This window comes from Sinohyriopsis cumingii, chromosome 1 (assembly GCF_028554795.1).
Source record: "Sinohyriopsis cumingii isolate HCF-2022 chromosome 1, ASM2855479v2, whole genome shotgun sequence".
Taxonomy (NCBI): domain Eukaryota; kingdom Metazoa; phylum Mollusca; class Bivalvia; order Unionida; family Unionidae; genus Sinohyriopsis; species Sinohyriopsis cumingii.
This window is the reverse complement of record NC_142961.1, coordinates 12773792-12796369: the sequence shown is the minus strand read 5'-3', so window position 1 is coordinate 12796369 and position 22578 is coordinate 12773792. Positions and strand designations below refer to the sequence as shown.

At 34.1% G+C, this 22578-nt stretch overlaps 1 protein-coding gene and 1 long non-coding RNA gene across 2 annotated transcripts in view; both read right to left on the bottom strand.

Moving 5' to 3' along the window:
* Positions 1-5560: 5560 nt before the first annotated feature.
* LOC149806427 (uncharacterized) lies at positions 5561-11848 on the bottom strand. The gene is made up of 2 exons (XR_016420217.1): positions 11161-11848; positions 5561-11080 (listed from the first exon to the last, which is right to left on the bottom strand). It is a non-coding gene; the product is annotated as an uncharacterized LOC149806427 (long non-coding RNA).
* Positions 11849-18026: 6178 nt separating this feature from the next.
* LOC149806426 (uncharacterized) overlaps positions 18027-22578 on the bottom strand; it is a 32298-nt gene continuing 27746 nt past the window's right edge. Inside the window, exon 6 of the mRNA XM_089953122.1 lies at positions 18027-20889. Within this exon, the coding sequence (XP_089809248.1) occupies positions 20628-20889 (262 nt within the window). The 3' untranslated portion in view covers positions 18027-20627. The remainder of the gene's footprint in view (positions 20890-22578) is intronic.

Here is a 22578-nt window from a genome sequence, read left to right as displayed (position 1 = left end):
TCATTAAGGTTAAGTTTGTTGTTACAGGAATATAATATTGACATCAAAGAAAAAGACAATTTAATAGCAGATGCACTTTCCCATTAAAGAAATAGATTATTTCATGTATACTTTTTATCATTCAAAAGAATTTTCCTGATGTTATTTTTGTTATAAACCACATGTATAATTAACCTATGGTAAAAAGAAAGCTTTATTATATAAATCTTTCTTTTTCTTTTAGGGGGTAAGTGTCATGTATATTTAATTTAATTGTTTGCTAGCTTTAATTTTTTAATTCCATTACATGTTTTTGTAATGTAGTATTGTTCACTGGACTTGATTTTTTTAGAATTAAGTTCAGTTCTGTTTAACTTGATTGATCTTTATTTATTTCATTGATGTAAATAACTAATAATAGAAACATTGTATCTAGTTGCTGACTTTAAAATCAGTGACATTTTTGGTAACAACTTTTGTTTTCTCAGAGTAAGAATCATTAATCTGAGTTAGGGTCATACCTGGACTACGTGACGTGAGGCACATGTTAATTCGAAAAACAAACTACTATTTTTTTCCCCAGAGGGATGAACTCTTGACCCCCTATCAGGATTATGTTTTGCGTTTTAGTTAGTCTTATAACATATGTTATGATAAGAATTGTATCAGTCATGCCTTAGAATTTGAAATGTCAAGTTGATTTATGTTGTATCCAGTTTGGAGCAAAATTTTTATTTTCTTTAAATTATTGAATTCAAGTGATTGTTTTGCTTGGAAATACAAAAGTGCTCTAAATTAATTCTTGGAGAAAGACATTTACCAGAATGTATATGGAATTCAAAAACTGGAATAATACTTTCTGTGATTCAACAAGAGACTGCTGACACATCAGTACAATGCTGATTATTGCATACGTTATTGCCTTCCATCTTGGATTTTCTTTGAGATTTGAACTGTGATTCACTTAGAACTTTTGATTGGTAGGACTTGTGTTTTAATTCTTGGATTAGAATTTGGATTTAATTTGCAATACTGTAAGTTCTTTTTTTCTTATCATTTGTACTTTATTGTCTAGGGAAATTAATTATTTGTTAAATTTTACAAAGCTTGTTGTCTTCACTCTTTTCTGTTACTTATTATAAGAGCATAGACTCACAACAAAGAACCAAAATGAAATTTCATAACACATCACAGAAGACCAATTATTCTTAATTCTTTTTTCATGGCCAGTCTCTTTTATTCAATTTCTTCACTGGCAGGGATTCTTCCTCTTGTGTATCAGTGGACCACTCCGGTGCCTAGTGGTTAGAGTGTCTGCCTCGGATGTGGGAGGTTGTGGGTTCGAATCCTTGCCAAGTCATAGACTTATACAAATGGTACTAACCTCTGTCTTGCTAGGCCATCAGCATTAAGAGGTTAGAATTAGGACTGGTAGACTTGGGTGGGACATCATGCTAACTGTCTGTGGCATGATACCCCAGTGCTATACATGACTATAAACTTCCACACTGCAGACATCGTAGCGATATGACTGAAAAACTGTTAAAGCTATGTTAACAAACCAAATCACACACATACTCTGTATCAGTGTCTTCTACTGGTCTTGCTTTCTTAAATTTCTTGACGGGTACGGTTTATTCTTCTGTTTCTGAATTCTCCTTCTGCTTTTTCTCCTTTTCGTAGGACACTTTGAGAGCAGTGTCCTTTTTCTTGACAACGAAAAAGATATCTTCATTTTTCTCTTTCAATTTCTTTGTTGTTGTGGGCATTGTGAACCCCAATGTCCTTTATCCTGACAGTCATAGCAAATATCTTGAATTTTATCTGGACTGGAGTAGGCTGTAGTTGTATGTGAAGTATATTTTCAAACGACTCTGTAAATCTCTCTCTCTCTCTCTCTCTCTCTCTCTCTCTCTCTCTCTCTCTCTATATATATATATATATATATATATAAAGGGAGAGAATGTGTAAAACTAATGCAAATAAATTTTTTGAATCAACATGAGATGACCACATGTTGCTGAGAAGAAGGAGAAGAGGCCAAGAGACAATAAGGATTATCAACATCACGTAATATGCAGAGTTTTCACATTTGCGAGACCAGAAAGAAAATTTTAAACCACTGTGTACAGATGCACAGCAAAATTTGAAGAGATCAAGTCTGAAGTACCATAAATAATTCTTCCAGACAATGAAGACATAGAGGATTAAAAAACACTCGTGAAAGAAGTGTCACCTCAAGACAAGACTTCTTCAAGACCTGGCGTGTTTCTTTTAGTGACTGAATGAGTTCTTTTTCACTTTTTATCAGTAAATACAGTTCGCAAAAGTATGGCATTTTCCTCAAAAAGAAAGGCATTCCTCTGAAGAACTAATATAAAACTATGACATGGTGTTTGTCCTCAGTGTTGCAATATATTCCGTTTTGAAGAAAGTTAATGACTTTGCCCAGGACTTAGAGGATTATCAAACTCTTTTACAAGAACTGTTTCCACCAAGGATTCCACTGAATTTTGGATGACATGTTTTATGTGTATGTTAGTAACTACTTTTCTAAATAGTTTTGATTTATAGGAACTTTATTATTGATGCAGAAAATTAAAGCGTATACAATCACTTTGATATGTGCTCATCCAGGTAAAACTAATTGAGAAGATAACCACTTAACTGGGAACTATAATGTTGTACATGAGGTATATAAATCAGTATACAGACATTGAAGGTTTTGATATGACAACAGTTCATTGAAATTTCACTGAGTATAGTTTTACATTATTAGTTCCAGCACGCAACATTAATACTCTTTGCTGTTGGGCTAAATGAAATTATGTTATTATTAGCATGATAAAAATGACATCGTCTGAGTCGTAATTAAACAGTTGTTTGGGTCTACTCCCACCACTGTAGATATGTTTTAAACGTTATATACTAAGCAAACCATGAAGCTGGCCTAAACTGTGTGTTTTTTTTTTACAATCAGGTCTTGCCAGTTATTAAAGAAATCGCCCACATCATCGGACTCAATTTTACAGCCCTCTGGTCATGGTGTTGCTTCTTTAGTCTCTGTATCTGTCTTTGAAAGTATGTCGTGATAATGAGAAGAACGTTTTTATTCAGTCAGATGAAAAAAATAGAAGTGTGAGATATTGCCCCTCAGACATTAGATGGTTTAAAATTAATTACAATTTTAATGTGCTATAATAGGTACATTAGCTGAAATGTGTACTGGCTGCTTTCTTATTAATGCCTTGGTGCCTTCAACGACTGTGGTTCTAGCAGCCTTGGTTCTGATGTTGGATATATATGCGGCTCATCAAAACGAACATGTTTACAGCAATAGTTCACAACCTTCTCTTGCTGATCATTTCAAATAAAGACAACAGATCATGAGGCAGATACAGTTCTGCTAAAGGTGCTAAAAAGCAGATGCAAAAGTAGTCCTCTTTACAGCCGCATTTATATTGTTGTGCCCTTTTTTGGAAGGATGCATCATACAGCAGAGGAGTACTGAGGGGGTGAGGCCTCAAGCCATGAGGTTGCTGTTGTTTGATTCAGCCCTATTTCATTTCAAGAACCAAGTATTTGGTCATATTCATCGAGTATAATCTTGAATTCTGCTGTAGAGATAGCGTTATCAAGCATTGCCTTTGACATATGGCATAATCTTGTATTAAGTTTGACTTCAGCCAAGACATAGATTTTGTCATGGCAACCGTAATGCTCATGGCATTGATTGTTAATAATATGCTAATCTTACCATGGAGTCAAAAGTTAAGACAACCAAAGACACAGTTGTTAGTGCAGTTTCAACACAACTGACCATGTTTACTGAACACCTGTAATTTTTTTCAGATTATGTCACTATTAAGCCTCTGCACTCATGGCGTTTTCAATCTCGAGGATTTCTTAGGCAAAAATATTGTGGTCTAGAAGCTTTCTACATAGGGACATTATAATTCCTCCAAAATGAGTGTGATGTAGAAGTTTATTTGGTCGGGAGTGGTGAGGGTTTTACCTCCACTGAAAATGCATCTTTCTAACCTGCTGTCTTGATGCACTGGCAAACTAAAATTAGGTTAAAGAATATTTCTGTTTAACTGATAGTGTTAGATCCCAAAATGACACTGTCTTCATGTTCGCCAACATGCTCACCAAGAGTCATAACCAGCCTGCCATCTGTCAGCAATTTCAGTGATTGCTTTTTGGGAGGCTGATTACTGTAACAAAATAGATCACATTTGTTTCAAAGATGGACCTGAACATTGGCTGAAACCTTTTCTTCAATCAATGCATGTTTTGATCACTACTTGTGAAAAAATAAAAAATATATCTTGTAGTGGAAACAGTTTTACATTATATTATGGGTATTTTGTAATTCAAGTACAACCTGTACTTTATTTACTTTAACTTTTCTTCATGGACACAAAGGAACTTATCCAATGTAACACTGTAGATATGCATAACTGGTGACATATTCATAAACAAGCTGAGATCGCAATATTTTTGCAATAACTATGCACTCTCCTCCTATGATGTGTACATTTTCTGGTAACCCCTACTGAATAATTTTTAAATTTACAAATAAAACCATATTCATAGCTTTTATATTCTCAGTGATTTCTGTTTCAGTGCAAGTTTTAAATTTTATGAATGGAAAGATGGGCAATCTATTAACACAATATTGCTTTAAGTGTTAAATACATAATTTATTTAGTCAACCTGCCAAGTTACTAAAAGTAGAACAATGCAGATCACAAAATTCAGATGAAACCAAAAGTGAGCCAGACCTTTGTGACTCAGCCTCACTACATGCACTTGTTTGTCAAAACTAAATCACAAGTGTACCACAAGTTTGTCAATACTGTATCACAAGTGTACCACAAGTTTGTCAAAACTGCATCACAAGTGTATCACAAATTTGTCAAAACTGTATCACAAGTGTACCACAAGTTTGTAAACACTGTATCAGAAGTACCACAGGTTTGTCGAACTGTATCACAAGTGTACCACAAGCTTGTCAAAACTGTATGAGAAGTGCCACAAATTTGTCAAAACTGCAAAACTGTGAGCAACAACCTTGTAGCAATTGTGTCAGAAGTTTGCCAGAACTGCTTGCGACAGTGTGCCAGAAATCTTGCATATGAAAAACAAGTTATTGAGTTTTTGGTATGGGACAAGTTTGGGTTTTTGGTATGGGACAAGTTTTGAGTTTTTGGTATGAAAATGGGACACATTTTGAGTTTCTGGTATGAAAATGGGACAAGTTTTTAGTTTTAGGTATGGGACAAGTTTTTAGTTTTTTGGTATGAAAATGGGACAAGTTTTGAGTTTTTGGTATGGGACAGGTTTTTAGTTTTTGGCAAGGGACATATTTTGAGCTTTTGGTATGAAAATGGGACAAGTTTTGACAACCAAGTTCAGGAACTTTGACCTTTTCTTTGAAAACATTAATTTGAACAAGGCAATTAATTTATTTCATCGGCAGGGGTTGCAGAATCATAAAGCTGAAGGGAAAGAGGTAAGTACCATGACTTGGTGGCCTTAATTCTAATAATAATAATAATAATAATAATAATAATAATAATAATATAACATCATTTATTTATCTAGGGTGACATAATTAACCAACAGCTAGTTAACATTTTGACTGTGCAATTAAAACAAGCAAACACGTAATTAGTAAAGAATCAACAAAGTTGACATGTATTGCATACAAGATTATAAATATAACAGAAGTTAATACAAATTATACAAGGTTAACACACTGTTATCACATAGATATATCACAGCTACCATGTAAACATGTTATGCAGTCATAAAATAAGTACTGCTCATCAAAATATTTATAGACATAATTTCTTAAAAGGTGAAACATTAGATGCTTGTTTAACATAATGCTGCAAACTGTTTAATAAATCTGTTTGATTTAAGCAATATGTTTCTTAAACTAAACTGTTTTCAATTTTTAGTTGTCTACATAAATCATTGCACTTGATCATGTACACTTAGTGCTAATGTTCCTTACAAACTTAAAAACATTGGGATACTCTGTCACTAAATTATTTAAGATTTTTAAAGTACGAACAGTTTTTCTAAATATAATGCAATCCATAATTGGAATCTAAGATTGTTAAAAAGAGATGATGAAGATGTTAAAATAAGATAGTCCAGTATAATGAATTTAAAACATTATTTCAAACAGCTATAGAGCTGTTGGGTAGAAAGGACCCTGAATTTGGTGTGCAATACCCCCTTAAGCAATGCTTTCTAAGTGTACCGAGTTTTATCAATGTAACTAGCAGCATTTAGATTGGACAAAAAAAGTGTGACATATAGACAAAGTTAAAAATAAACCAGTGCACAGATGGATGGAAACCCAAATACCATGCCCCCAACATTTATTTTAAAAAGTCAGGTAACAATCATATGGACCCTTATGCACAAAAAAAAAAGAACAATTACCATAGGTAATGAATGATCTTGCTATCATGTCTCTCAGAACATATGTTTAAGTAAAAAAGATCATATACTTATTGACATTCTTTACCAAGAGGCTCATGTAGGCCTGATATCACTCATCTGGCATTTATTAGTCCACAAGACAAATATAGTAACAAGGCAGGTGCCTTGAGCTGAAGAATATCCATGTTGGGATAATTTGGAGCAATCTGGTAGAAACTGGTGGCATCTGCCATTTAACTGTATTTCTACTCTGAGTAACTTTAGCTGGACTAGATGGTACAATGGCATTGTTTGTTTGAATGTGAAAGGTGTTCATGGTAGGACTATACTAATCACCTTTGGTATGATAAGTTAAAGCAGTTTGGGAGACATTATCATTCTATGCTAATTCTTTTGACAAATAATAGTAACAATAGCCATATCTGATGTACCTGATGGGAGATACATTTTATTTGTAGGTTTTGCATTTAGTTGCTATGGAAGTCACACAAATGCTAGTTGAACCAGGTCAAATGCTGATCATGTTGTAAGAAATATTCAAAATGAGAAAGGCTGTTTTGAAGAAGAAATTTAAAATTAGGTTTTCTACATGCTTGCTATGGAAGCCAAACCTGTGCAATAGAAGCCACATTTGGCAGTTTTATTGAGCATGTATAAACAACACTCCTACCCTTGGGTTGCTGAGTCATTTAAGATACTCATATTTGCAGATCACTCACATCTCATCTGTGTCTACATGGGTTGCTGAGTCATTTAACTCATAAACCCCTGGCGCCGAGTTTACATGGTAGGAGGTAGCAGCCTACTGTTTAGCTCTGTAGCATCAAGGTCACGTAGGATACACTAAAGTAGGTGGTATTATTGAAAGGTAGACAGATGTAGCTCTACAATGATACCAAATAATCTGGACGTTCTAGTTGCACTACAAAATACAGAGGGAAAAACCTAATTTTTGTGACACGTTTTTTTTCCACCCAAACATTGCCCATGGTCATAATCCAATTTTGTGTCCAGAGTTTAGACTTTTTGGCCTCAGATCTAAGGCAGATCAGTCTGAACTGCACACAGACAGGTGAACCTTTGCAAAAAGTAGGATAAGGTGTGCATTTTGAATAAAGAGTGGTCTCCATATGAAAATGATGGGTCCATTAAGCAAAAAAAAACAAAAAATCTTTTACCCTTCTGCTCATGCACGAGCAAAATAATCAATGAAAAACAATGTTTCTAATATAACTAGGCATTAGGCTAATGGAAAATCTCTTGAAAGTCTATGTATTAGAATGTATTCAGAAGTAGTCTGCAAAATGTGTTTCCTACTCGCATTTCAGGCGAAACCGATAAAAACCTCCAGGGGTTAATGAGTTAAGATGCTCATATTTACAGATCACTCACATCTCATCTGTGTCCACGTGGGTTTGAGTCTCAAGCTCGGCCAGCATAGGTGTGTGATAAAGCTTGCCAGTAGATTCCTGTGGTTCTTCCCTAGGTTTTCTGGTTCTTCCTCCACCAAATATACTGGACACTGTGTACAGCCTATTGTGCTGAAAAATGGTATTAAAACTATAACAACCAACCAACCTAGCCCCTAGTCTGATCCCAATTGATGTAGCCATTCTAGAGAAGCTGGAAATAGGTTTTCCACCTGGTTGCAGAAGAGACCACAACACTGCTGGAAGCCACCTCAAATGCAGTTTAAACAGAACAGGTTTTAAGGAGAAAAATAAAATGTTATGGCCAAGATTGACAAAAACTTGCTAAGCCATTCTAGAACAATCTTGAAACTAGTTTTTCCACATTTTTGCCATTGAAGCCAATTGTTGTTATGGGGGCCATCATGGACAAAATTTTGTCAGTGCATGTCCTAACAATTATTCCTACCAAGTCAGATCAAAATTTTGTCAGTGCATGTCCTAACAATTATTCCTACCAAGTCAGATCAAAATTGGTTCAGCCATTCTAGATAAGATTCAGCCAACAAAAGGTTTTCCACCTACATGTAGTAGCAAAAGCCAACCCATTGCTAGGTGAGTCACTCAATACAAAATTCTGATAGAGATATCCTAACAAAGCTCAGTTGTTTGGGAGACAAAGCTGGAAATAGATTTTCCAAGTGGTTAATATGGAAGATACAATATTGCCAGGGAATCAACCCAAAACAAATCTTGACAGAGCATGTCCCAACAAACATTCATACCAATTTAGATAAAATTGGCTCAGTAATTCTTCAGAAGTTGAAAAAAGGTCTTCCGTTTGGTTGCTAAGGATGCCACATCATTGCGAGATGAGCTACCTAGATCAAATCCTTTATTAAACATGTCCTAAGAATCATTGCTATGAAGTTTGATTAAAATTGGTTGAAAATTGGTTGCTGGGAGGCCACACCATCAAAATGGGAGCCTCACCAGCTGTAAATTTGACAGCGATTATGTACCAAGAATCATTGCTATGAAGTTTGATTAAAATTGGTTGAAAATTGGTTGCTGGGAGGCCACACCATCAAAATGGGAGCTTCACCAGCTTCATGGGAGCTTCACCAGTTGTAAATTTGACAGCGATTATGTACCAAGACACATTCCTACCAAGTTGATAAAAATTGGCCAATCTGTTCTGGAGAGGAGGTGAAAAATAGATTTACACTATGGTTGCTATGGAAGCCACACTGTTGCAAGTGGAGCCACCACAGAAATAAGTTTGATACAGCATGACCTGAGAACATTCCTAACTAGCTAAACAGTTTTTGAGAAGTAAAAAACTAAGCAATGTTTTGCAGCGTGATGCACAAGAGATGTTTCACACTGGACTTAGGGCTATACCAAAAGTTCACCTGGTTTCACAGCCAGGTTAGCAAAAATCAAACTGAGGTATTCTCAGTATTACCAGTTCAAGTAACACTGACTTACAGAACATTCAATAATTCATAATATTTTTAACATAATAAAGGCAGCCTTGTGATAAACAAAAATTACAATAATTTTAATAATTTGTTAAGCTGACAGATCTAATATCATGTTTAAGTCATTCCACAACCTGCTGTGCAAGCAACTTAATACCTTTAATATCACAGCCATCATGAAGTACTGACGTGATGTAGTTTATTTACCAAGGAAGCACATAGGAAATATTTCTTTTCAATGGAAGATGGATTCTTTTCTCATAAAGTCATTTGCGTTCAGGTGTGGAAGTCAAGAGCTGTGACACATTTGGAGGAATGGAAATAACTGCATTCAAATAGATGCATAACTACCATTTGCATATTTAATTGGATATATCTATTAAGTCAAACTCAACCATGTGGAATGATAAGGATTTTTATTTACTTCAAAAGAAGTTGCCTGTTGGTAAACTGACTTTACGTCAACAACCTCAGTAATGTTAGATAAAACCAATCCCACCACAAGAGATTGGAAAACACTTCATAAGTTATACCAAAAATGATAAAAGATCATATTAGAATAATGACAGAACTTGTTTAATGCAAGAGAGAGAGCAGCAAATATTAAACAAGTGTCTCTACCAAGTGGCCCAAGTTGGACTGAGATTGTACTCATCTGGCTGATATCAGCTGCTTAAGAAATCTAATACAGTAGTAAGCTTTTCCAAGAAATGTCTTCTGATGTAGCTGATTGAAATCAGTGAAAATGGCTGTTTCAAAGTTTCTCTGGCTTTTGTATCTTGTCAAATTCTTTTATGCGCTTTATTTATTACAAGTTATTAAAAGTCTTCTGTTTTTAGAAACAGCATCCATATTTGATGGCAAGTTGGCATCATCTGTATAAATTTCAAATCCATTTACATGGAGATCAGACTGCTCACTGTCAAATTTAGTAAAATTCTGTTCAGTGGTTTTCGAGAAGTAATTTCTGGGATTTTCCTTTTTTTTTAAACAATGGTGGACCTATTTGATGGCAAAGTGGTACTGTTTGTATAAATTTGAAAGCCCTTGATACCAGAGTCCTATCAAATTTAGTCCAATTCTGCTGGGCAGTTTCTGAGAAGTCATTAAATCATTTTTAAAATTTTAAGTAACATTGGTAATACCTAATGGCAGATGGGCATCAATTATATCAACTTGAATGTCCTCTATGCAAGGAATTTTCTGTCAAAATTTTGTAAAGTTCTGTTCAGCAGTTTTGGAAAAGTTTCTAACAAGTTTTTATATTTTTAGCAATGGTGGCCACATTTGTTGGTTGATCAGCATTATTTTGATAAACTTGAGAGCTCAGATGAACAGAATACTTTCTGCTTAATATGGTCAAATTCCTTTAAGCATCGTATGAGAAATCATTTAAAGTTTTTTTTGTTGTAATGGTGACCATATTTGACAATGTATTGTCATCATTTGAACAAACCTGAAAGACCATCATGCCAGGATGCTTTCTGTCCAATATGGTCAAATTCTGTTCAGTGACTTTGCACAGGAATGATCTGAAACTATCTGATTTTTAGTCAAGGTGGTCATGAAGATGGATCAGCATCCACTAAACATTTTGGAAGGCCTTTATGCCAGAATTATCACTGTAAAATGATGCTTGCATTGGTCATTTTGTTTTGTTTTAGGAAGAAGTCGTCAATAACGACTGTTACCAGATGATGTACAATATGGTGGTGTACAACCTGTAAAGGACCAAACTCAATGTACCTAATTTGATTTCTATCCATCAACTGAATTACAAATGTACCTAATTTGATTTCTATCCATCAACTGAATTACAAATGTACCTAATTTGATTTCTATCCATCAACTGAATTACAATGTACCTAATTTGATTTCTATCCATCAACTGAATTACAATGTACCTAATTTGATTTCTATCCATCAACTGAATTACAAATGTACCTAATTTGATTTCTATCCATCAACTGAATTACAATGTACCTAATTTGATTTCTATCCATCAACTGAATTACAATGTACCTAATTTGATTTTTCTTTGGCAGGGATGGATGGTGGATGATTGGGGGGGGGGTAATAATTATTGGGAAAAATATTAAATGTGTATGTTAGATATTCTGAAGCAGAGATGTAAAATCCTCCAATGAACACAACAGTTTTTTTTGTAGGAAAAAGTCAAGGACAAAAATTAACCATAATATTAAAGGATTGATGTATAAGAAAATAGAAGACAAAAAAATACTGCCCTGTATTGAGCTGAAATGGAAAATGCTTCAATTTTTTTTAAAAAACATGCTTACCATCACTTTATTCCTATAGATGGTATGTAGGATTACTGTTTGCAGTTAGTGGCTCCTGCATGGAAGATAGTGAGAAAGAAAAGAATCACTTCCAATCAGGTCATGAGTTCAGTACACTGAATGTGACAAGGAGATACTACTACATTTGCATAATAATAATAATAATAATAATAATAATAATAATAATAACAAGAACAATAATAATAATAATAATAATAATAATAACAAGAACAATAATAATAATAATAATAATAATAATAATAATAATAATAATAATAATAACAAGAACAACAACAACAATAATAATAATAATAATAATAATAACTAGAACAATAATAATAATAATAATAATAATAATAATAATAATAATAATAATAATAACAAGAACAATAATATAATAACAATAATAATTTTAACAACATACATTCAGAATATAAGTGTCTCTGCCAAAAAGTATCAGGCACTAGGTTTAATCTCTACCTTGATGAATTCGACAACAAACACAGGTGACATAGAGTACCGAGTCAAGAGTGAGTAGACACTTCCATTGATGTTATAGAAAGTAAATTAATAACACTGCTATTTTTAAAGACTTGGCTGACAGATATATGAAAGAAAATAGCCTACTTTCATACATAATACAGTAGTTGGTATATCTTGGATCTTATCATGATCACTTATATCGAAAGTCCTATAGTCCTTAGGTTAAGATGGATTGAAGGAGTGCCAAATGTCAAAAACAACATGAATGTAATCAGATTTATATATTATTTCACTTTTTACAAGATTAGATTTAATTTTTTGTCAAATATTCAGAATACTGAGGTCCAGGATTTGTGATGAAATTTGTAAGGTACACTGTTTTCTCATTTTGCACTGTTTTTTATTTAAAAGAATTGTTCACCACCACCACAACTACTACTTCTCTGATGTATTTTGGACAAGGTGTTATTCACTACTTGTTATGTGAAAAGTGTTATTCACTACTTGTTATGTGCAAGGTGTTATTCACTACTTGTTATGTGAAAGGTGTTATTCACTGCTTGTTATGTGAAAGGTGTTATTCACTACTTGTTATGTGAAAGGTGTTATTCACTACTTGTTATGTGCAAGGTGTTATTCACTTCTTGTTATGTGAAAGGTGTTATTCACTACTTGTTATGTGCAAGGTGTTATTCACTACTTGTTATGTGCAAGGTGTTATTCACTACTTGTTATGTGAAAGATGTTATTCACTACTTGTTATGTGCAAGGTGTTATTCACTATTTGCTATGTGCAAGGTGTTATTCACTACTTGTTATGTGAAAGGTGTTATTCACTACTTGTTATGTGCAAGGTGTTATTCACTATTTGCTATGTGCAAGGTGTTATTCACTACTTGTTATGTGAAAGGTGTTATTCACTACTTGTTATGTGCAAGGTGTTATTCACTACTTGTTATGTGCAACTACTACTACTTCGATGTAATTGAGAGGGCCCCGAGTGGCCGAGTGGTCTAAAGCGCTCTCCATTACGGATCACTGCCATCTCACCTCTGTCTGCGTGGGTTCAAGTCTAGGATTCGGCCAATGTGGGTATGTGAGAAAGCTTGCCAGCAGCTTTTTGTGGGTCAGTGGTTCTTCCCGGGGTTTTCCTGGGTTCTTCCTCCACCATTAATACTGGCTGCCATGCATAGCCTATCATGTGCTGAAAAATGGCATTAAACCCCACAACAACAACAATATGTAATTCAGACATGGTGTTGCTCACTACTAATATCACTCAAGGATATTATATTTGCCAGAAAACTTCTTATAATGACCATCAGTTTGCTTCATTAGCATTTCATGTTAGTTTAATGAAAATGTTATATACTGGTATTTTTGAAACAATCTGTTTGAACAAAAATTTTCTTTAATTTGTGACAGTCAGACATTTTGGCAGTTGTTTTTTTACATCAATGATATCAAAAAGAAGCCTGCAAATATCCAATTAATTGAAACTTTACAGCAATATTTCAGACACTCATTTTATCACAGACAAAAGCCATTTCTATTTTTGTTAAAATTTTCCCATGAAAGGCTTGAACTCACAATTTCATGAAGTTAGTCGTTATCTTTATTCTAGTATTTTCAATGTACAATTGACTGGCAATAATCTTCAAGGCCAAACTCAGTTTTGATACATCTATTTAAATTGTTTATCTGAATTTTGTAACCTATTGGTCCAGCTTGTTATAGAAATCCTTTTTTTTAACAAAATTGGAATAAACTCTTGACAACTTATAGAGCCAGAAAACATCAATATCACTAATTTGATAGCATGGCAAATAACGTGAGCTCAAACATCTATAAATAATGATGTTCTAATTAATTTAGTGCACTATATACAGTATTGCCAGGTTTTTGAGTCTCTTGTCCCATGGATGCACCTTGACTCAGAAAAGCTACCAATAAAAGGGAGATAACATACTGGGGGGGGGGGCAAAGTGGCAGAGTGGTCCAAAGCGCTCACCATTAGAGACCACTGCCATCTCACCTCTGTCTGCGTGGGTTCAAGTTTTGGATTTGGCCAATGTGGGTATGTGAGAAAGCTTGCCGCTTCTCATGGGTTGGTGGTTCTTTTCAGGGTTCTTCCTCACCATTGATACCGGCTGCCATGTATAGCCTATCTTGTGCTGAAAAATTGCATTAAACCCTAAAACAACAATAACAACAACATACTTTTTGGAATGTCTATTCAACAGTTTAACTTGGCAATAACTTTAATATACCTGTAGAAAACGGTAGACTAAAATTAACCTAGATATGAATATAAACATTTGTACAGGTTGGAGCTCAACCCATCACAAGTTTCTGAAGGAACAGGACAAAGAAAAAGTGCAGGACAAAAAATAGACAAAATATTCAAATATGGACACCAATTGATGTGGATATAAAATGATGATTGACAAGTGTTTATAAAAGACACATTTATAAAAAGATATTTTACACAGAAACCAAATTACTGATGGAGAGAAACAGAAAATGGGGATTGTCAACATAAACAAAAAAGTGAAATAAAGAGGCATAAATTATTACAAATGTACTTTTAAAACATTAAGATTAAATTAGCTGAATAAAACTATTATACTTAATTATATTTTATGAAAGTGTTGAGACATATTTTGTTATTTAATTTGATGCATAATAGATACAGATATTATGACAATATTTTTTATATATGTAAATATGTACTTGTAGTTTAAAGGGATTAATGGAACATCATTATAATCTTGGCTATATCATGTAGAATAAGTGTAGGCATCACCCAAAAATGCATAAAAATAAAATTAAAGTCAGAAAAGGTAAAATGCATAAAATACAAAGTCAGTTTTTTTACATAAACATAATTATCTTAAAAAAATATTATGCCTTTGGCATGTGAACATCATCACCAGACATATCCATGGTAACAAATGCTGCTTCTATTGCCTCTTACAAAATGCATAAGCTTCCATCAGGCCTATCCCTGAGCCTGCAAAGGGACTGAAATTTGTAAGTTTCTCACCATAGCCTGAAAGGGGACTGAATTTTGTAAATTTCTCACCATAGCCTGAAAGGGGACTGAATTTTGTAAATTTCTCACCATAGCCTGAAGGGGGACTGAATTTTGTAAGTTTCTCACCATAGCCTGCAGAGGGACTGAATTTTGTAAGTTTCTCACCATAGCCTGCAGATGGACTGAATTTTGTAAGTTTCTCACCATAGCCTGAAGGGGGACTGAATTTTGTAAGTTTCTCACCATAGCCTGCAGAGGGACTGAATTTTGTAAGTTTCTCACCATAGCCTGAAGGGGGAATGAATTTTAAGTTTCTCACCATAGCCTGCAGAGGGACTGAATTTTGTAAGTTTCTCACCATTACCAAAACAGCTTCTTGCTCAAACTGGTGACATTGTCTTACACGTTATCTGGTCCTGCAATACCAGACTGAGATCTGAAACTGGGTAGTGTATGTACTCTTTGAAGTTTGCAGCCCAGTCCTTTTGTGAAATGTACATCTTTAAAAGTCATAACTCAATTTCAGGTGCAGTACATGTGTACTTTTGGTAACAGTCTGGCAATGATTCTTTTGACTATAAGTGATAGTAGATTAGCTGGGTGTGAATAATCGCGATGTAGATCAGCTAGGTGTGAATAATCACGATGTAGATCAGCTAGGTGTGAATAATCACGATGTAGATCAGCTAGGTGTCAATAATCGCGATGTAGATCAGCTAGGTGTGAATAATCGCGATGTAGATCAGCTAGGTGTGAATAATCACGATGTAGATCAGCTAGGTGTGAATAATCACGATGTAGATCAGCTAGGTGTGAATAATCGCGATGTAGATCAGCTAGGTGTCAATAATCTCGATGTAGATCAGCTAGGTGTGAATAATCACGATGTAGATCAGCTAGGTGTCAATAATCGCGATGTAGATCAGCTAGGTGTGAATAATCACGATGTAGATCAGCTAGGTGTCAATAATCACGATGTAGATCAGCTAGGTGTCAATAATCGCGATGTAGATCAGCTAGGTGTGAATAATCGCGATGTAGATCAGCTAGGTGTGAATAATCACGATGTAGATCAGCTAGGTGTGAATAATCACGATGTAGATCAGCTAGGTGTGAATAATCGCGATGTAGATCAGCTAGGTGTGAATAATCGCGATGTAGATCAGCTAGGTGTGAATAATCGCGATGTAGATCAGCTAGGTGTGAATAATCACGATGTAGATCAGCTAGGTGTGAATAATCACGATGTAGATCAGCTAGGTGTGAATAATCACGATTTTTATGCAACATATGCTAAAATATGCCTAATCAAAGACCAACACTTTAGACTAAGTTATTTCCTTACCAGTGCCCATGCCAGGACAACATGGCAGAGATAAGGAGAATCTTGGAAATGGTTGAGACAACAGGGGTTCATTATTTGGATATATAGGTAGATGATAGGGAAGTCCCATGACCACAGAGTAGTAGAACTCTGGATATTCTAGAGAAGGAGTTGGGCATATAATACACTAGGACATCCCTTATTGGAAACCATGACTCTGTATAGGTCCATTCAACCTCTAAAAAGTTATAACAGTGAGAAATTTATAATAATAAAAACCCAATAAATTTGTTGAAATAAAGAATTTAAGCCGATATCTTGTATATCCCAATCACAAATTGGCAATGTAGTTCTGATAACATAACATACTTATCACAAGTTATCACTGGTTTTCTTTGGAGACCAGAGTTTTCATAATGTTTTATGGGCCTAGACAGAAATTTTCAAATGAAGCTTTTCACATAGAATGTGTTCAGATGAGTGCATGCCTATGCTTGCAAAGCTTAAGTTAGCTGGCAACGAAAACATCTGGTGAATGAGTTTGCTACTTATGTCACATCTATGATTTTTCTTCACTTGGATTTTTTAAACATGGAGTTTTATAGTTTACCAAATAATAAAGATAATTAAGCATCACTGTCTGTACAATTAATACCGTACATACTATCTTAAAGGTCAAGTCTAACTGTAAACAACAAAGATCCTTGTATGCTGTAGCATAGTGTGCCTGAAGATCAGGGTCTATGCTGTTTGTTCTACTGATTACTCCTACAAAACTGCACAGACCCAGATCTGCTGACACATTATGCAATGGCAGATCTGGGTCTGTGCAGTCTGTTTCATGTTATAAGTGAGTATATACGGCATATGTCACATTTGTGACAGCTATAACTTCAAAGCAGTAAGATTTTCTGATAAATTAAATGTGTCAGTCTTCATCTATTAATCAGCTGATAACTTAGATATCACTAAATGTTATCTGGGTAAAAGAGCAAAAAAACAATTTGGATGAGTTCGATACTGATGAGTTTTCGCAAAACCAATAAGTTAAAAAACTGAGAACAGCTATCAGCTGCAAACAGAGTCAGAGAGAAAGGGTTTATAATAAACTGTTCCTGCCATTTTGTTTTTTTTTAATTCTGTCTACCTATCCAATGATTACAGTACAATAATGCCTTATCTTAAAGCAATTAAACTTATGAATGAAGAAGAAACAAGAAGTGTTATAACTAAATGGATTAAAAAAGTATAAACTTTTTCTGTATGTGTATACATGAGTTTACAATTTGGCAATGACTCCAAATTAATAACAAGACTAGAAAACTTAGCAATTTGCAAAATTCATTAAGAGCTTAAACACCCCAAATCAAGCTTAATAATAGGCTGATGAATTTATGCTTGAATTGGAGCAACTAAAATATTTGTTAGAAATTGGCGTAGTAATAAAGTTTTGGTTATTATGAAAATAGCTGCTTATGAATAAGTTTGACTCTGGATACTACTCTTAAATTTAAAATATGCTTTTTAAAAAGACTTCTGAAGAAGGTGTTCATGAAAAATTTATTCAGCTTTCAAACTGATTCAAAGAGTGACTTAACTGCATACAATCTGAAGTAAATACAGAGCAACTGATGTGTATTCAACATTCATATCTGAAAGGATATTGAAATGAACTTTTGTTTTTGTGTTGTGAAGTTTACAAAAAATTATTTAAATGACAACAAATATGATGACTTGACTTAAGTGAATCTGAAGCAGAGAAACTGGTATGTATTTCACAGCTGCAAAATGGTTTAAGGTTTTTCAAAGATAGCATGTATGGCTCATATTTAAATCTGTGATTCTGTCCTAGTTAAAAAAGATATTTTTTTAAATGTGTGCAGAAAATTTCTTCTACCTTTAAATGACACCAAAAGTGATTTAATTTGATTAAATATTTGATAAATTCATGCAAAAGAGCAAATGTATGTAAGTTGGCAAATATTGCAAAATATGTGGTCAAGCCACATCTAAAATTGTCTTTTATTTACACTGTTGCCTTAGTAACTTTCTTTTAGCTTTAAATTTTCTTCTTGAAAATCTGTTCAGTTTATATAAATTAAATTTACATTTCAAATAATATCATATATAATCAGTTTGCTTCAAGCATGACAAAATGTGTACAACAGACTCAACATATATATTACCCCCAACATTTGAGAGTTGTTGTCATACCCACCCACCCATTTGAGAGTTGTTGTCATACCCTACCCCCATTTTTTAAATTTGTTTTCATAACAACTTCTTGGACTTGTTACTTGCATAATCAAATCCTTTTCTTACTACATTACAAAGGAACCATGGAACTGATAATTCCTTTTTTATTTCTGTATTAAATATAGATGACATACCAGAAATAGCACAGAAAAAATAAGATCAAATGCATTCTACGGCACTGCACTATGATGTCAATGATTGCCTTGTATCAGTTGGCCAGTTGCCAATCTTTGTGCTGTATATTTCTCTGCTGGGCTAAAACTTAGAAGAAAAAAAAGGCAAAACCTATCTCTGATGAGAATTAACTGCAAATCTGAAGCCAATTCCAAATGCAAATTCAAGTGTATTCTGTGTGTAACCAAGTGTATCCACAATGTTATAGTTATCCCTAGGACTATAACTCAGGCAATATGGCCTGTCTATATGAACAATCATCAAAACAGTTATTAGAACTTGGTCCACACAAATAATACTTTAGTATGGTATAGCTGTGAGAAAACACTTTGCATAATTTATGTGAGAAAGAGTTTTGACAAAATTAACATGCATTAATATGGTGTGGTCTAGATGCCTAATGAATATTCCACTGAAATGTCAAACCAATAAGTCATTCTGCCTCGTCTCTAACTCTGTTTGTCCTGCTTACATATAATTAAGTCATAAATGCAACTAACACTAACAGAAAGGAAATATAAGTCAGCTCAGTTTTTTTCCTTATTAGAATTTCTTACGTTTGACACTTGCTCAATATAAAGTTATTAAAGAATAAGAAAATGATTTTAGGCATCACTTGAGGGAAACTGAAAAATGCAGCAAATGCCTTAGTCTTTAATAAAGAAGAATCACAAAAAGAACCACTTACAGTCTGTAATTAAGCACAAAAGAACCACTTAGTGCAGTCTGTAATTAAGCATAAAATAATCACTTAGTGCAGTCTGTAATTAAGCATAAAAGAACCACTTAGTACAGTCTGTAATTAAGCACAAAAGAACCACTTAGTGCAGTCTGTAATTAAGCACAAAAGAACCACTTACACAGTCTGTAATTAAGCACAAAAGAACCACTTAGTACAGTCTGTAATTAAGCACAAAAGAACCACTCAGTGCAGTCTGTAGTTAAGAATGAAATTATAGAAAGATAACATAATATCTTGCAATTTGTGTTTGTCTTAAATTAGATATTAACCTGTACCACAAAGTCAATGTGACAACTTTTGTTTTGTAAAATATAAATATTCATTTCATGATATTTCTATTTTTATCACAGGCTTTTGTCTTAAAAAAATGAATGCATCATGTAATGCTAGCAATTATGCTTAATCATAAAATATTTTATATACACATTTATAAATCAGCTCCAACTACAAACTGCATAGACCCAGATCTGACATCACCTAAACTGCCAGCAGATCTGGATGTATGCTGTTTAATAAGGGGTAATCAGTAAAACAAACAACATAGACCCTGACCTGCTGGCACATGATGTGATGGCAGATTAGGGTCAGAGTTGTTTACAGTTGGACCCAACTTTTAAGTGAGTATAGATGCTAATTGTTTCATGCAAAGAATTTAGCTGCTATTTAATTATCACAGATACAACAAGAAAAAAAAAATATGCAACCATATATTACAAATAATTAGACTGTACAAAAAGTCAACTGGATAAAATAGATGTTATGCTCACTTATAAAATAAGCCAACATTCTGTGAAAAGAAAATGGGTGGGAAAACCTTATATTACAAGAAGGCCAGGGTCTGCATGTTAAGACCATGGTTGAAATATTGTTAAAGGACTTCAAGCAAAGTCTTAACTTTACTCTTGAATGTGCTGTAGGCAGAAAAATGACTATGGCATGTCACTTCTCACTAATGTGGGTTACAAATCTGAGCATCTCTAGAATAAGGAGAGTGAAATCCTTAGGTATCTGGGTTTGGGTTCTGACTCTTTGTGTTCTTCATCAGTCTGCTGATTTTCTGCTGCTGATGTTGTCTGTTGATTTTCTGATGTTGTCTGTTGATTTTCTGATGTTGATGCTGTCAGCTGATTTCCTGCTGTTGATGTTGATGTCTCTGCTGCATTAGTTTTACTGTTGTCAGAGTTTTCTGAAGTTTTGTTTTCTGATGTATTTATGCATTCACCAATTACTTTAGTGTCTCTGCAAAGATGTTAAAAAATGTGACAAGACTTTCAATCAATGCTCTGTCTATGTCAATATATGAGTACAAAAATCAAACACAATCACTTGAGTAAGAAATTTGTAATATTGTTGCCCAATTGTCACATGTGAAAGATATGGAAAACAAATTGCAAAAATCAAAAGTAGGTACTGGATCATTAAAAGAAGATTTGGTTTGGCTTTGTGGGTTTTAATGCCATTTTTCAGCACATGATACTATACATGATACTAAATATATTTGGTGGAGGACAAACCTAGGAAGACCCCCAAAAGAACCACCAACCTCTGCGAAGCTACAGGCATGCTTACTCAGAAAACCATGTTGGTTGTGTCAGTACCTGAGTCTACGTGGACTGAGTTGAGATGAGATTTAGACCACTCAGCCACCAAGGGCCCCCTAAAAAGTAGGTAACTGATCAACTTGTAATAATGGACAATACTGGCACAGAACTCCCTTGTTAGAATGCAGTCATTGTGAACCTTGGAATACACCACCTTATAGTGAAAGCACCTTATAATCTTATTGCTACATAATAATCTGGCATACATGGCTTAATCCACTTTATAAAAGATACCATGGTATAATGAAGGGTTTTACAGTGAAGGAATACTCTGCAATAATACTACCACATAATAATCTGGGATACATGACTTAATCCACTTTATAAAAGATACCATGGTAAAAAGTGTTTTACAGTGAAGGAATACTCTACAATAATACTACCACATAATAATCTGGCATACATGACTTAACCCACTTTATAAAAGATACCATGGTATAATGAAGGGTTTTACAGTGAAGGAATACTCTACAATAATACTACCACATAATAATCTGGCATACATGACTTAACCCACTTTATAAAAGATACCATGGTAAAAAGTGTTTTACAGTGAAGGAATACTCTACAATAATACTACCACATAATAATCTGGCATACATGACTTAACCCACTTTATAAAAGATACCATGGTAAAAAGTGTTTTACAGTGAAGGAATACTCTACAATAATACTACCACATAATAATCTGGCATACATGACTTAATCCACTTTATAAAAGATACCATGGTAAAAAGTGTTTTACAGTGAAGGAATACTCTACAATAATACTACCACATAATAATCTGGCATACATGACTTAACCCACTTTATAAAAGGTACAACAGTATAACAAAGGGCTTTGTATTGAAGGGCTTGCAATGTTCTACTAGTACTTTCAAGCAAACCGCAAAACCCCATAACAGCTATCACATAATGTACTGGGAGATCAAAGTCTACAATCTTCTACTTGTGATCTCAAGAAAATAGAATTGGCTCAAATCAGCTGTCACATTATGAGCAGGCAGATCAGGGTCTACATTGTTCTGATAGCGATTTCAAATAAACAAGATTGACTTCGATAGCTGTCATATATTTAGCAGACATATCAAGGTCTACAATGTTCTGATAGCAATTTCAAATGAATAAGATTGACTTGGATCAGCTGTCACATAATGTGCATGTAGATCAGGGTCTACATTGTTCTATTTGTGATTTCAAATCAAACAGAATGGATATATATCACCTATCACATATTGTGTCGCCAGATCAGAATATCGTACACTGTTCTACAATGTTGTTGTTGTTGTTGTTGTGGGGTTTAATGCCATTTTTCAGCACATGATGT